Below are 14,126 nucleotides of genomic sequence, written 5' to 3' on the forward strand. Positions count from 1 at the left end.
CTCTTCTTTTGCAGTCTCGGTCGGCCACTGTGGATGAGTTGCTGTTGGTTCATGAGTAAGTGAGCGCACCATCCCCTGTGGGCTGGAGTTCTTCCACATGCTAATTCACCCTAACCTAACCTGACCTGTTTGCCTCATTTTGTTGAAGTCTTAGTGAACCATTGCACCTGAATTAAACGATGGTGCGGGCCCTGCACACCTATTAGATTAATGCCCGATTACTGATATTTGCAGTTGACAGAATTGTGACCGGTTTTTATTATGGAGCTGCTCTGATAGAAACTTGATGCTACACGTTTTCGAAAGTTTCAGATTCTCAGTAGTGCATGTTCTCAACAACAAAAGAAAAGACAAAGATGGAAGGGCCTAGATCGGGAATCTTCTTGTGATGGTATAACGAGCTGGCAAAAAAAAGTTCAAGTTGGTTTATCAGCAACCAGAGGACATTTTTTCTGAGTGTCACATCCATCCAAGTTGCAGGAGTCTTGTAGGTAAAGCTACTTCTTAATGAGGCAGTCATTCAAATATTTAATAGAGTGTTTTATCACAGTGGCAGTCTTCTGCTGTTACCATTACCACGACCATTACCACTACCATTTCCCCTGAACCGCATATGCGCAGTAAATTCCATGCATGCGTAGTTGGCAACAGACAGCATTGGTAACAGTAGAATGGTAATGCTGTGTTAAATATTGTTACCTGCTCATTTAATGATACCACTCTTTTCTGTAATGCCATTGAACTTTCAAGGCCTTGAATTAAATAATAAGTGATTACAGCAGAATTTCTTTTAATTCGCCTCTGATTAATTTGAACCGAAGGCCCTGGCTGATGTACATATGTTTCTGTGGGCCAAGGCTTTCGTTATTTCAGTCATCAAATTTGCCCTTGCCGAATAATTTGAACTTGACTGATCAGCACGCATGCGCCTGAACCCATTGGTGAACTCGATGATGTTAGTCTTAGTGGCGTTGGAGGAAAGCAAAGGCATCAACTGCACGCCTATCTCCCAATGAAAACGCTGGTTTTTGGCCTGCCCTCGGCAGAGCATCAAGTGAAAACAGCTCACTATGAAGGATTATATCTACCCAATTTTAATGCAGACCTTTTTTCCTGAAGTATGGGTCGGAAAATTGCCTGCACGTTACAGTAGGGATACCAATATGAAACCATGTTCGCTGAGTTGGAGAACCTAATAGACAGTTTTAGAATAGCATTCAGTGCCTTAAGTATGTTAAATGCAAGCTTGTGTGTCTGTTGAAAACCTTTTGCTTTAATGTATGGGAATGGAAAATAAAAAGGAAATATTCACGCTAAGCAAGTCCAAGCCAAGACAGTCTATTAGCAACCATCCTATCGTTTCTATGTCTACTTGTCTCATCAGGCTTATGGTTGTCACGATCGCCGCACGATCTCAAAAATTTGATGCACTATGAACTGAAAAGTAGCCTTTAAGGTGAAGCAGAAAAAGCTGCTTTGACCATTTGTTGCCAATCACCAGAGTGTAGCTATCATGAGAACTTGGGCTGAAGCCACGGATGCCGCCATGTTTGAAATTGCTTACCACATGTAAACATTATTTATGTTAAGCTCTCCAAAGAATGTTCATTAATGTAGTGTATGTAAACCACAGAAACTCAATAACATAACGGAGCATGCGCAGCGACAACAAGGCTATTTCTTTACGCACGTAATGAGTTTACGTTTGCTTGCAAACGTCACTCCAAAACTGCCTGCTGTTGAAAACAATGCACTGAACACCCTGCAAGCCATCCTGGCTTGATATGTAAACGTTGTCCCACCCGTTTGTTGTAGATCTCTTATCAACTAGGGAGCCTCACAATCTCCCTCAGCTGATTTTCTATGCGCAGCAAGAAGCATGTGCAGAAGATGCGCAGCTGCCAGGAGATGGAGAGTGCCAATCTGATAAAGCTGCAAGAGAAGTACTCTTCAGTCTACCTCTGCCGTGTGAGTGCTCGAGCCAGCTAGCTGGCATGTTAACGCCTTAACTACCGTTGACGCGATCACCATCACAGCAAGCATCCTCTGGTCCCGATGATGAGTTAACATATCATGAATTTTTTTGCAATTCTTGCACTTGTGTGTGTGTTCAGTTTCTTCCAATTTTGACAAAAAAGTAATACACAATGAGTTTTCCTTTATTTTTTCTTCTGCTCTTAAAAATTCATAAAAAAATTTGCCGTGGCAATTAAGGGGACCTTAGAGGGGGGACACTAAATCAGTGTAGATAGTATAAAGAGTTCTTTGAAAACTCCATTTTCATTAACTTCACGGTTACAGGTTAATTATTAGAAGAGAAAATGAAGGTGAAATTTTCATTTTCTTGTACTTTTGTGCCAAAACCCTAGCACTGGTGCGTCAGTGTGATGTCATGGATTTCAACGCATTTTATTTGCACTTGGGCCATTGTCACTAAGTAAGAACTCTTGAAACTTGCCACGTTCGTTTTGTGGCTCTTTTAGAATACAGTGCAGCTCATGTTTACTAAAGAAATAATAAATAATCAATTGGGCTGTACAAATAGCTCTAAAATCAATGACATCATAGTGAGTTGGTGCAGAGACTGGTGCTGGTGCAGGGAACTGGTGCAGGGACTGTGCAGAGGCGGGTTCACCAACCATCTTTTGTTTTGTGTCTTCTTTTTGCTTAGCCTCTTCTCATAGCAGGAGCGACTTTTTTGGTATTGTAGACGCACAATTTTACTTCTATACCCGTGTTTTTTATCTTTGCATAGCCTTTTGCATGTCTTTTGCATAGTCATGGAAATATGCACATTCTGCAAGTTCCTGCAAATCGCTGTGATTGCCTTTTCTTTTCGGCTGACTAGTCTTGGTTCTTTCATTATTCGCAGTTTCTTGCTGCTCTGTTAACTTCTTTCTCCATTAAATTTTTGTTTTGTGACTCCTCTACCTCTATCCATATCTTGTATAGAAGTAAATGAGTTTGTGATTGTGATTTTTGCAGGAAACCTTCTCCAGTGCTCTTCTGGCAGCTGGCTCTTTGCTACAGCTAGTCGATGCTGTCTGTACAAATAAGGTCTGTATTTTATCTCCACAGTAATTGCACCCATGTGCCTTGTAGACCTCGTTATAACTACGATATCAAAACTTGCAAAACAGTTTGGCGTAGCTGAAATTTGTCACGTAAAATTATGTCATAAAAATCATGCATGGCCATCATAACTTCATCGCATACGTCAGAGCTCTCCACTTCTTACTTAGTATTTTCCACCTAGCCGAATTATGCGTGACGACACCAACTTAGCCACACACAGCACCCACAGCACTTGTGGAGCGCCGCACATTGCCTCTGAGATTGGTGACACACAGGTGTTTGGCCTCCGGAATTTCCAATGTGCCAGTGCCTGCCGTCTAATTTTGGAGGCCATGCACTGATGCATGGCCTCCGATTGTGCCGTCTTGTGTTTGCACTGCTATGCTCACGCCTGTGTCTGAGGAAAGCATGTTCAAGCACTGAAGTTTGGTAGATCCATAACGCACTTGTGTAGGTTCACTACATTGAGTATCAATAAAATGCATGTGTATCTGGTAAAATTTGAGCAAGAGTTCAGTGTAGCCATAAATTTGGTATGTCCATGTTTAGTATAACAACTTTCAGCTGTATTCTCTATGGGCGCTGTTGGGCTGTGATGAAAACAGTTATGTCATTTCTTCATGGGGGCAGGCATGTGGTGAAGAACTGTGTGTATTAATCAGAAATAAGGGAATCGTACAGGGTCACTGCACCTATGAAGTTTAGTTTACCAGCTCCTGTCGAACTGACGGTGGTCGTGTTAAAAAAGGAAGTGAAGCTGCTTTGGCCCAACGCGTAAAAGTGCCTTGTCACGGCAGACACATGTGAGGCTACACCTGGTTTCCAGGTGGCATCTAAAACAAAGTACCGTGCGCATTTAGACAGCAGAATGGATGAACAAATTCAGGTTACTGATATTCTAGGCGAAAATAAGTGCAAGATGTGGAGCTGAACAGGTGCTGTAATGCATTGCGCAGACAGTTCAGCAGTCCATTAGGGCTCGTGTACACTGGCAACCCACAGCGATTGCCGACCAAGTTGGTCACTTTGGGACCGGTCCCTAATAATCGCTTTGATTGAGAAGCTTCTCATTTGGGTCAATCACACGCTGCTCAATTTACAAGTCTCAAACCAACTGAACCAAGCAGGGCCACAGGAGCAGGACGTCCGTGTATGCTGACGCTTATTTTACGTGGCAGCAAAGGTGTGAGCAGACGTGAACGGCATCAGTCGCGAGGCATGTCGGCATGGAGGCCAACAGGTCGCGCTTGCCTGTGGGAACATCAATGGCTGCGAGTTGCTCCTTAGTTGCCAGTCACGGTCGGTAGCGTGACCTCTGTCAGTGTGCCAGTGTGAATGCACCTCCAGAGTAACAGAATGGAAGCAACAAGGGTGGTCAAGCACAGTAGAGGGAGGCCAGGGATTGAGTCAGATTAATGATAGCGAGGAATTGGAAGGCATGGCATGGAGTCACCTGACGCGGGACGTCGGTGACTGGAGATCGCTGAGAGAGGCCTTTATACTGTAGTGAACGGAAGTAGGCGGACGGTGATAATGATGACTGTGCTATCCTGGCTCGGACGCAGTGCCAAAATGGCATGGCTCTCATACGGCCTCCTGGGCACCATGCGGAGCGGGCCGAGGCTGGTGGCTTCTGCATCTTCAACAATGTGGCCATTGCTGCGAAGCACGCCATCGAGACACACGGACTGCAGCGGTGAGTACAGCCTGCCACACAGGCAGGAAAACATGGCTACCAGTATAACTGGGAGACGGGTTGAAGGTGCAAGCAGATGAGGTGCAAAAAACTGTGGTGTGTTGACACAGTCTCCCAGATTGCACCTTGGTCTCCTTTGGCAGTAGTATCAAAATCACATTTTTGTTTTCAAGTTCGAGTTTTTATTGATTTGTTATTGGGACTGGTTACATTCAGATGTCCCAGAGGGGAAAACCATCAGGGGACCTCCTAAAATGAAACACAATTACCATATAATCTGCAAATTGCAGTGTACCGGTAAAATTCAATAGAGTGATAATGTTACATAATAAATGGGCAAAGTGCTAGAATACGAAAAGCAAACACTGCAAAATATTTTATGAACAAAATGAACAAAAGCATATGGTAGCATCGTCATTTAGTGTATGTGTAACACTTGTGCAGTTGCATATTTACAATGCAAACAATGCAAATTGTTCTGCAGTGCGAGTTCAACAATGCAAATCATTGTACAAAAAGGCAATATAATAAAAAAAGCAAGCTAGTATACACCAGGTATGGTTATCCATTATACAGCTGCGAACTCAATTCTGTGTGTGTAACATTTTGCTTCACTTTTTTTTTTTTTTGGCAGACAGCATTATCTGTTCCCAGTGCAGGACACACTCGTGTTATCAGTAGTAGGTTTCCTTCTTTCTTTTTTCGTTTTGCTTTTTTTTCTCACTGCATGTGTATGGATGCAACTTTGTATAAAAGATAAATGCTATCTGAGAATATGACTTCCAGGTCAGAGAAAGGAGACGTATATATTGCTAGAAAGTTTCATTGTCACAGTTCTAATAACTCGTCAGAGGGATGGACGCGAATTTACACACTATTGCTCAATTCTTCAAACTTAAGGTTTTTTTGGATCAATACTAAAACATGTGCAGAAAATAATACCTTCTAGAGGCTTTGCAACAAACATAATACATAAAAGATGTTGGGCCCAGACAGAAAACTTTTGAGCAGGCATGATGTGTAGTGATAGAAGGTAAAACTTGTGCTTGGCAGCAGGTGAAACAAATTTTTTTTCTTCACAAGGCAATCTTTTTGTTTTTTTTAAACTAAGCACTAATTCAGTGTTCTGGCAGTATGAAGGCCAACATATATTATCTTCATGAAAACTAAAAATGTCGACCGGACGTGCTTGTTCGATCTAACATGGAATCGCCCATCTGTCATGAAAATACATCCGTTATATCTGATATTCGTTATAAGCTTATACAGTGGAGCCCTGTTAATATTTTCCTCACTGTTGTGTTTTCCCGGCTGCTGCGTCACATTTTCGTGGTCCCGACCTAAAGCCCATTGACTGGAATGTGTCATGTTCCTGTTGCATAAGTCGCCATTCTGTAACCTTCCTGCATCCTGCATCGTATTCAAATGCAGCGGCCACATAAATTTAGTGCTGCAGAGGCAAGTTCAAAAGTACAAAAAATATACGATTGTCATTTCCGATAAGCGTGTCGCAACAAAAGTGTAGTTTTCGCCAGCTTTTAAAGACAGCTTCGCCGCTATACAGTTGTGTTATGCGGTGAAACATAAGAGTAGATTGGGGTTACTGATCAGAACATTGTCCGTCTCCCTTAATTATGTGTGCACACAGAGCCGGTTCTGACCTTGCTGTGGTGATTTGGGGCCTTCCTTGCTGTTATGTTTCCCGGCTGTTAAGTCATTGTTTTCCGTGGTTCCTTGGAAAATGTACCATAGGGTGAAAAATCGGGCCAGTTGGTTTTGCATTCTAAAGTCAAAGCAGCGTGAACTAAACCATATACACAAAGAAAGAGACACACGGGGACAAGCTCTATCATAGGGGTTCTGTATTCATTGCATGCTGATATTGACTGGAAGATTTTTATGTTTACTTCATTACACCTCGTAGTTCTTTCTACCCATCTTCGTTATATCGATGTTTGACTGTGTCTGGTTCGTTGTGTTGTTGTACAAGTCCACTCTCTGGCCTAGAAGCTTTATGTGCATCTCCTAAGTATATGTTTTCTTCAGCATACTGCTGCTGGACTGGGACGTGCACCATGGCAACGGAACGCAGCATGCCTTCTACGATGACCCCCGGTAAGTCCTTGCTCAACAGTGGACACCATTGTTGAATGCAAATATTCATCCTTGTCTCATGTCTAGGTGAAGTTAAAGTTGTCTTGGTGAAGTTGACCTTTGCTAGAATCCCGGTGACGGGTGTTTTAGCAGACTGCTGGTTCTCAGAGAGCAGTGCGGTTGGTGCAGGGTGCTGTACCTGTCGATCCACCGGTACGACAACGGCACATTTTTCCCGTGCCTCCCAGAAGGAGACTATGGGGCCGTTGGCGAAGGTGCTGGCCAAGGTTTCAACATCAATGTGGCCTGGAATGAAGTTAGTCACTTTCTTCTTTGTGCAGTTGGACTTGCAATGCGGCACAGTTTGCTTGCTGCTTCGATCTCAGCCTAAAGCAAGGTTACTGAAAGTTTGTGGGGCTTCTCTTTGATAAAGCATGGAGCAGCAGAGTGATACCAGAAACTTTATCACTTCAGTTTTACTGTTTGTATGCATGCTCTATGACCTTGGCTTGATAAGGTGGTGTTCTTGAGGTCATTGCGTACTTTGTTGCCCATGGTGACTTGCGGCATTCCATTTGTCTTGGTGAAACGTCTGCTGGCTTTCTGCTAGAAGCGCTGCACTCACTTTTCAGCCCGGCGCTAACAATAGTTTAGTGCATAACAGAACACCATTGGCAGCATTTCGTTGGCATGGACTAGTGAGGATGTTATTCTCAGCTAAATGCTTCTGGCGATAAGTCTTTTCACTTTGTCATAATTGACTACCAGCATGGTGCTCCGTTGTGGCGAAGAATGTTCGCTCGCATTGCTGTGTTTCTGCTGGTCATCCCACTAGTGGCATCAATCAAGATGCAACATGAAAATAATGCCGACAAAGACTGTTCCGGTGTCCGCTTACTCTTGTTTAGCTTATGGGAGCACAGAGTTATCAAAGGCCAACTGCAAAGAAATCTTGGGCCACATAAAAAGCCTCAGTTCAGATAGTGTACTTGTATAGCAGCCTTCACGCACAATTGTTCATTTAAGTTACCAGTGGTGTGTCAGAAAAAGCTCGTAAAGGTAGACATTTTTGATGCTGAAATTGTGTAAAAGAAAAAAAAAAAGCCATTTTAGCTAGCGAGAATTTATGCATGACTAAGAAAGCCCGACTCCTCAGCATGACCCCCAAGATTGCCGTTTCGCCCTGGGCTTTCCACGCTGTGCTTAAAGATCTTGGAGGTGTCATCACCGGGACTTGCACCATAGCTGCCAATTGCCAGTGCTTAATTGCTTAAGTGCTTCTTAAAGGCTGCTAATAAGAAAATTGCACAGTTACCAGCCCTGCAGCTTTGCCAAGATTGCTTCAGTAGTGCAGGCTACTCATTTACAACCAATTCAGCAAGAGTGAAGTTTAGTTGCATTTGGCCTTTAATTGAGACAACAGCCCCAAATTAACCTGTCGCTGTAGCTCGTTGGCTACGGTGTTGTGCTGCTAAACACAACGTTAAATTCTCAGCAGCCGTGGCCACATTCGAATTGGTGCTGAATGCAAAAGTGCTCGTGTACAACTGTGAGCTAAAGTATACGGACTACAGGCTCACTGAAAAAACTTAATTTCTTTGTGAAGATGCTCACACTGAAAGTGATGAGTGTACTGGAAACTTCCCAATGGCAATTTTGGACTGCTGTCCTCAATTTAAAGCCACATTCATTGCCGGAGAAGAAAATTGCCTTTATAACGAAAACACTGGTCGGTATACTTTTGCTTGGGGGAGAAGCGTGATACGGGTTCATGTTAAAGAACCGCAAGTCGACAAAATTAATTCTCAGCCCTCCACTATGGCATTCCTTGTAGCCTGTTGCATAGCTTTGAGACATTAAAGGGGCCCTGAAACACTTTTTGAACGTAGTGAGAAAAACGTTGCCCTTCCGTTCTCTGCCTGTTCCCTTTACAGTACATTTCCGGAAGGTAGTGAAATTGATTCCAGAAAGCGTATTAAAGGGAAACACTTTTTGAACGTAGTAAGAAAATGTTTGCCGATCTGTCGTAGAGGCTGCTGTAAACATGTGCGCCAAATATTGCTGCACTGCGTGAAGCAGGGAATTCACAGTCTACTGTCGAACACAGTGAAAAATTGCTTGCTCTCGCTTCTGCAATGTCGCCATACAAGGTCATCAAAAGCAGCTGGCTTACCAATGCTATTGGCTGATTTCGTGATTCCAAGAGCATTCTCAGTAATACACAATTGGTAAACTTGAGGTGAATAAATGAAAAATATATACGTCTGCGATCTCAGAAAGTCTGAACACTCATTTCATCTTTGCACTGTGCGTAGCTGCGTCTGCTGTGCATGGCCCCCAAGATGGCAGCGGAGTTCTGTGTAGCATAGTCTACTGTGGCTGCCACAGGTTGTTACGACGAACCCATTTGCTGTCACAACAGTGGAATTGTGGCCGGGCTTTGCCCTCTTGGCTGCTCTGCGGTGTAGCTTCCAGCACGCTAGCGGAGATGAAAAGAGAGACAGAAATCTTCGTATCAGTGCGGTAATTCCACTTATAGTTGAAAGATTGGAAAAACTTCTTACGTCATAAGATTCGCGAGACAACATCCTTTAATAGTGAGGCCATTCTATGATTAGTTAGCAAAGTGTTTCAGAGCCCCTTTAAGGGAAAGCTATAGCTTGGGGGTTCCTACCTTAATGCATGAGTACAGAGATATTGCTTTTCTTGGTAACTGTTGGAAGTGGGTCGTCAATTTAGGCAACAAGTCTTTTAGAAAAGTACTCGGAAATTGCAGAAATTAAAAGAAAAGTTCAATTGCAACTCTCATTCAGCAATAAAAAACTATACCACAACTCGGGAAGCTGCACCTAATAATACATCTAAAGCGGCCGAAAATTATGTATTGTACAATACTTAGAAATGTAATACAACGCTCAGTAATGTACTACTCACTCATCAGTAGGACTTTTGCAAAACCCTTGTAAGCATTGTAACAATTTCAAGTAATTGTTACAATGCCCTAACATATGCAGTGTACAGAACTGCGATATCCGTTTTTGGTACAGGGTTACGGGAGTTACGAATTTCTTAATACTTTGGTACTTCTTTTTCTTTAATTTGTTGATTTTGTCATTTTGACATTCTGCTTTCTCGAGTGGCTAGAATTTACATTTCTCTCTCAAAATCAACAAACTTAATTTAAATCGGTCCGGTGTTTGTGTCATAAAAGCGCTTCTGCATTTTCCATGAATCTGAATAGGGGAAATTGGAGTTGGCTAAAGCATCCTCTCAAACCCCTCCAATTTAATTCAAATTTAACAACGCCAAGTTTGACTAACAAGCCAGCATGCTCTAAGCAGCATTGCACTTCTACACTGACTGAAGCCTCGCTAACATGCAGGAGGGGATGTCAGACGGTGACTACCTGACGGCCTTCTTCCAACTGGTGCTGCCTGTTGCCTATGCGGTGAGTTGCCGGGGGTAACTTTTCAGTGTGACCCTGCTGCACACACTTCACCGCGTCTCTTGCAGTACAATCCTGAGCTAGTCCTGGTGTCCTGTGGCTTCGACAGTTGTGTCGGGGACCCGCTGGTGAGTGGAGCACATTTCGCTCATCATTGAATGTAAGGTTGCCGCACGAATCGACAATTGACCCTTTCCTTGCCAAGCACGAGTCTTGCTCAGCCAGGCATTCCCCCCCAAAATATGTCAGTGACGAGTCTAGCTTGTGCAGGGATTTCCTTTTGTCTACTGAGTACCACAGATGTGTGGAAGTTGTTTCATTATTTTGGTGTGAATGGCTGGCCTACTATATGGCACGAGCTTCCCAGAAAATGTGACTTTTTGAGGGTGTAGTTGGCGGCATCGAAGCAGAAGTGATCTAAAAAAAAGATGAATGGTAAGCATTAGGCAAAAAAGATAAACAGTAAGTCTTTAAGAGTTACAGGATGGGTGCATGCAAAAAATAAAACACACTTGGGATTTGCTGAGGATCTGAGGGATCTGCTGTAATTAGTAGTTCGACAGCACATAGGGCGCGCCGAATGTTAATGCTGCACCAAAGTACAGAAGAGCATTTGGGAGGGGAGGGGGCGTGGTCCAGCTGGTGATCACTACGATGACGGGGTGCAGGGATACTGTCGGGTGACGGCCGAGGCATACGCCCAGCTGACACACCTGCTGCTGCCCTTGGCTCGAGGCCATGTCATCCTCGCACTCGAGGTGAGTTAACGAGCGGCCATGACGCTTGCAGGCAACCTTGTTTTCACATCACCTTTTCTTTTTACTTTCTTCTTTTCTTTCTTTCTTTATTTATTTTTAATGCCAGTTTTGGAACATACAGTATCGTTAGCAAAAAGACCAGAAGCTGGGCATATTGGTATGGATCCGTGCTCGAAAACAAAACAGCATAAGAAGCACATGGATGCAGAAAAAAAAGTAGAGAACCCAGACGCTGAATATCATTTTGTGGGACTGAAATAAAAGGCAAGCTCGGTAGAAATACGATTCGTATGAACCATATGTATTATTAAAGGAGTACTGACACATATATTATATTAAGTTATATAAGGCATTTTGATGTCATCCAGTATTTTTTCTAGTGTTTTGAGCGTTTTTATTTTTATGTAATGCAAAATGAAATGACAAGTCCAAATGATAAGATTTGGATGGAACACTTCATTATTATCCGAGTCCTTACTACAACTGAGATATTAACTTGCTATGATAGATAACTAGATATTGTGCAATACTGGTCGCTTTCTGTACATTCAGATGAAAGGTAGGAGCACATCGTGCTATTAATTAATGTAAATTGGGCACACCAACTCTGTGTTTCCTGTTTATATGCAGTCTTTTGCTTGTTGCCGAAAAGGCTGTTAATGACTTTCTTAGTCAGGTAAGAGAAAGAGGACCTTTAAGGCTTTAATTAGGCACAGCAGAACCCTAACTTGAGAAATCCGGAAAAATACATGAATTCAATTACGCATTTCCTGCCAAGTACATAACAGGCAAATAAGGTGGACTATGAGCACATTAAAAATGAACTATCTTTTTCATTAAGAAGTAATCAATCAAGAAATGTGGTTCACTGCCCACAGCAACAAACGTTATGACTTTTGCTTGTCCTAAATGGCTATATCCGGCTCAGGGCGGCTACAACCTGTCCAAGCTTCCTTCTGCTGTCTGCCACTGCGTCAGCGCCCTCCTGGGACAACGTCCGCCTCAGCTGCGATCCTCTGCCCCTTGTCAAAGGCAAGCTGTGTCCTAGGGCTCCGCACTGGAGTCGCACTGGAGTCGCACTGCGTTTGCACAGCATGCACTAGGCGCAGGCAGTGCCACTTCGTAACAGAAGTATGCAAGTGTCTGGATCGCAAGCCTTTGCCTAGGCCACTGCATCTCTCACACATTTGTGCAGAGTTGCTTGTCATAGAAGGCTAGCTTCGTAAACGAGTTTCTCGTACAGTTGACCTCAGTGTAACAAGCACGCACATAAAGAATTAGTGGCTGCAACAGGGCATTATCTTTTGTCCTGTCAATTTCCAGTTTTTCTTGGCTAGCCCACGCTGCAATTGTGTTTTCTGGAAGCCGACTGCCATTTACGTAGAAAAGAAGGAGTTCCTCTGGAGTTAACAAAGGCTTTGGTTTAAAGTGCCGTAATTCCATTGGCCATTGACACTTAACAAATTGCTCTGATAATTTGACATAATAGTATCTGGAAAGCACTCTCCCACAGCTGGGCTGTTTGGTGCACATAGGCACAATTACTTTAAACGCTAAAATATGTGCCTGTGTGAAGATCTTCATTCTGAACACTTTTTACAGTTGTGTAATGCACTAGATCCACGTAATTTGCTTTTGCACACGTATTGGAGGCAGTTGATGTTTTGCGCGTGTTTGGCACAAGCGCTCCGAACGGCCACCTTTTCATGCTGCAAATTTAAAACGTCGAGAGATTGCATTTACAGCTTACGACTACCGTGCGCATACCGAAAGAGTGCTTCGTCTTGATTTGTAACAGAGGGCTTTCTGTCTTGTTGGTTTGAACAAGCGAAATCAGGTCCGATTGCTGTTGAGACACAATGAGAAAACAATGATGTATGTTGAGCCAGTGCCATGTTTTTTCCAGTGCAGTGCAGTCCATTAGGCGAACACTGGACGCCCACCGGAGCTACTGGCCCTGTCTCCGCTACTCTGGTCAGTCAGTGTGCCCTCTGCTTGCTTGCGAAAATCGAAGAGCGTGAGGAAAACCATCTGGGCTGATATAAGACGGATGGATGGGACAAGTGTTTCTAACTAGTTCTATTTATCCTCTGTCGTGTGTTATTACGGCAAAGATTTCTCTGTAGAGTTGGTCGGGTTTTGATGCCGCGATATGTGGTTCGATTGGGTTACTGCAGCAGTCGTTCTTCTTTTTTTTTTTTTTTCCGGTCACCTTTTTCGAGTTAAATAGAGTGCATGGGACAGGACAAATGGAAGGAAACGGGCGAATTGAATACTTTCAACCAAATTTTATTCCAGATGCGACCGTATATAAATGCCTTTTTTTACACTAATCATTAGTTTTAAAAAGTTATTGATGCTATGAAATTTTGGACATTATTGTGTCACCAGTTTGATCACCAGGCGAGGATGAATTCATTGAAGGCAAAGTTGTAGGCCCAAACTGGAGCTTAAACACATCTGGTGAGCTTGTTTCACACCTGAAAACAAGAAAATTGGCAGAAAGAAGTTATGACTTTTTTGCCGGTTGTTTTCCCGACGAAGAGCATCTTAAGTAAGGCTTCATTCTCCATTTGCTGGACTGGCACAGCGGGACCACGCTCGCCTGTCTGCACGTATAGTCATAGGTAGTCACTAGCAGTGCTGGCAGTCATAGTCTCATGGTTGGTGTTGCATTACAGGTTATGACCTGCCATCAGAGGAGTGGCTGGCATCCAATGGGTGAGCGTGCTACTATCTTATAAGTCTTCCTTAAGAAAGATGATGTCCAACCAGCATGCAGAAAGTAAAAATAGACAGGACAGATGGCAGTATGTCGTCTTTTTCTACTTTCCATGTTGCCACTTTTCGTGTTCTTGCACTGTGTTCCTTCCGTGTTTCTGTCTTAAAGCAAACAGCTTTCTTTGTCTATTTTCAATTCGCTGCTGCAGCCCAGTGGCTATGGTGTTGCACTGCCGAGAGAGCTCATGGTTTCGATACCGCTGGCAACATTTCGATGGGGCAGAATGCAAGAATGCTTGCGTACTTAGGTTTAGGTGCACGTCAAGAGAACCCTAGC

General features: G+C 43.4%; 1 protein-coding gene across 1 annotated transcript in view; it reads left to right on the top strand.

Annotated features, from left to right (window-relative positions):
• Positions 1-14,126, top strand: part of HDAC6 (histone deacetylase 6) — a 49,652-nt gene that overhangs the window by 28,303 nt on the left and 7,223 nt on the right. The window contains exons 15-26 of the mRNA XM_050176650.3: positions 15-55; positions 1,872-1,968; positions 2,986-3,057; positions 4,641-4,771; positions 6,818-6,886; positions 7,055-7,181; positions 10,248-10,313; positions 10,379-10,438; positions 10,979-11,068; positions 11,997-12,100; positions 12,975-13,042; positions 13,750-13,789. Of these exons, the coding sequence (XP_050032607.2) occupies positions 15-55; positions 1,872-1,968; positions 2,986-3,057; positions 4,641-4,771; positions 6,818-6,886; positions 7,055-7,181; positions 10,248-10,313; positions 10,379-10,438; positions 10,979-11,068; positions 11,997-12,100; positions 12,975-13,042; positions 13,750-13,789 (965 nt within the window). The remainder of the gene's footprint in view (positions 1-14; positions 56-1,871; positions 1,969-2,985; positions 3,058-4,640; positions 4,772-6,817; positions 6,887-7,054; positions 7,182-10,247; positions 10,314-10,378; positions 10,439-10,978; positions 11,069-11,996; positions 12,101-12,974; positions 13,043-13,749; positions 13,790-14,126) is intronic.

Source organism: Dermacentor andersoni, chromosome 8 (genome assembly GCF_023375885.2).
Source record: "Dermacentor andersoni chromosome 8, qqDerAnde1_hic_scaffold, whole genome shotgun sequence".
Taxonomy (NCBI): Eukaryota; Metazoa; Arthropoda; class Arachnida; order Ixodida; family Ixodidae; genus Dermacentor; species Dermacentor andersoni.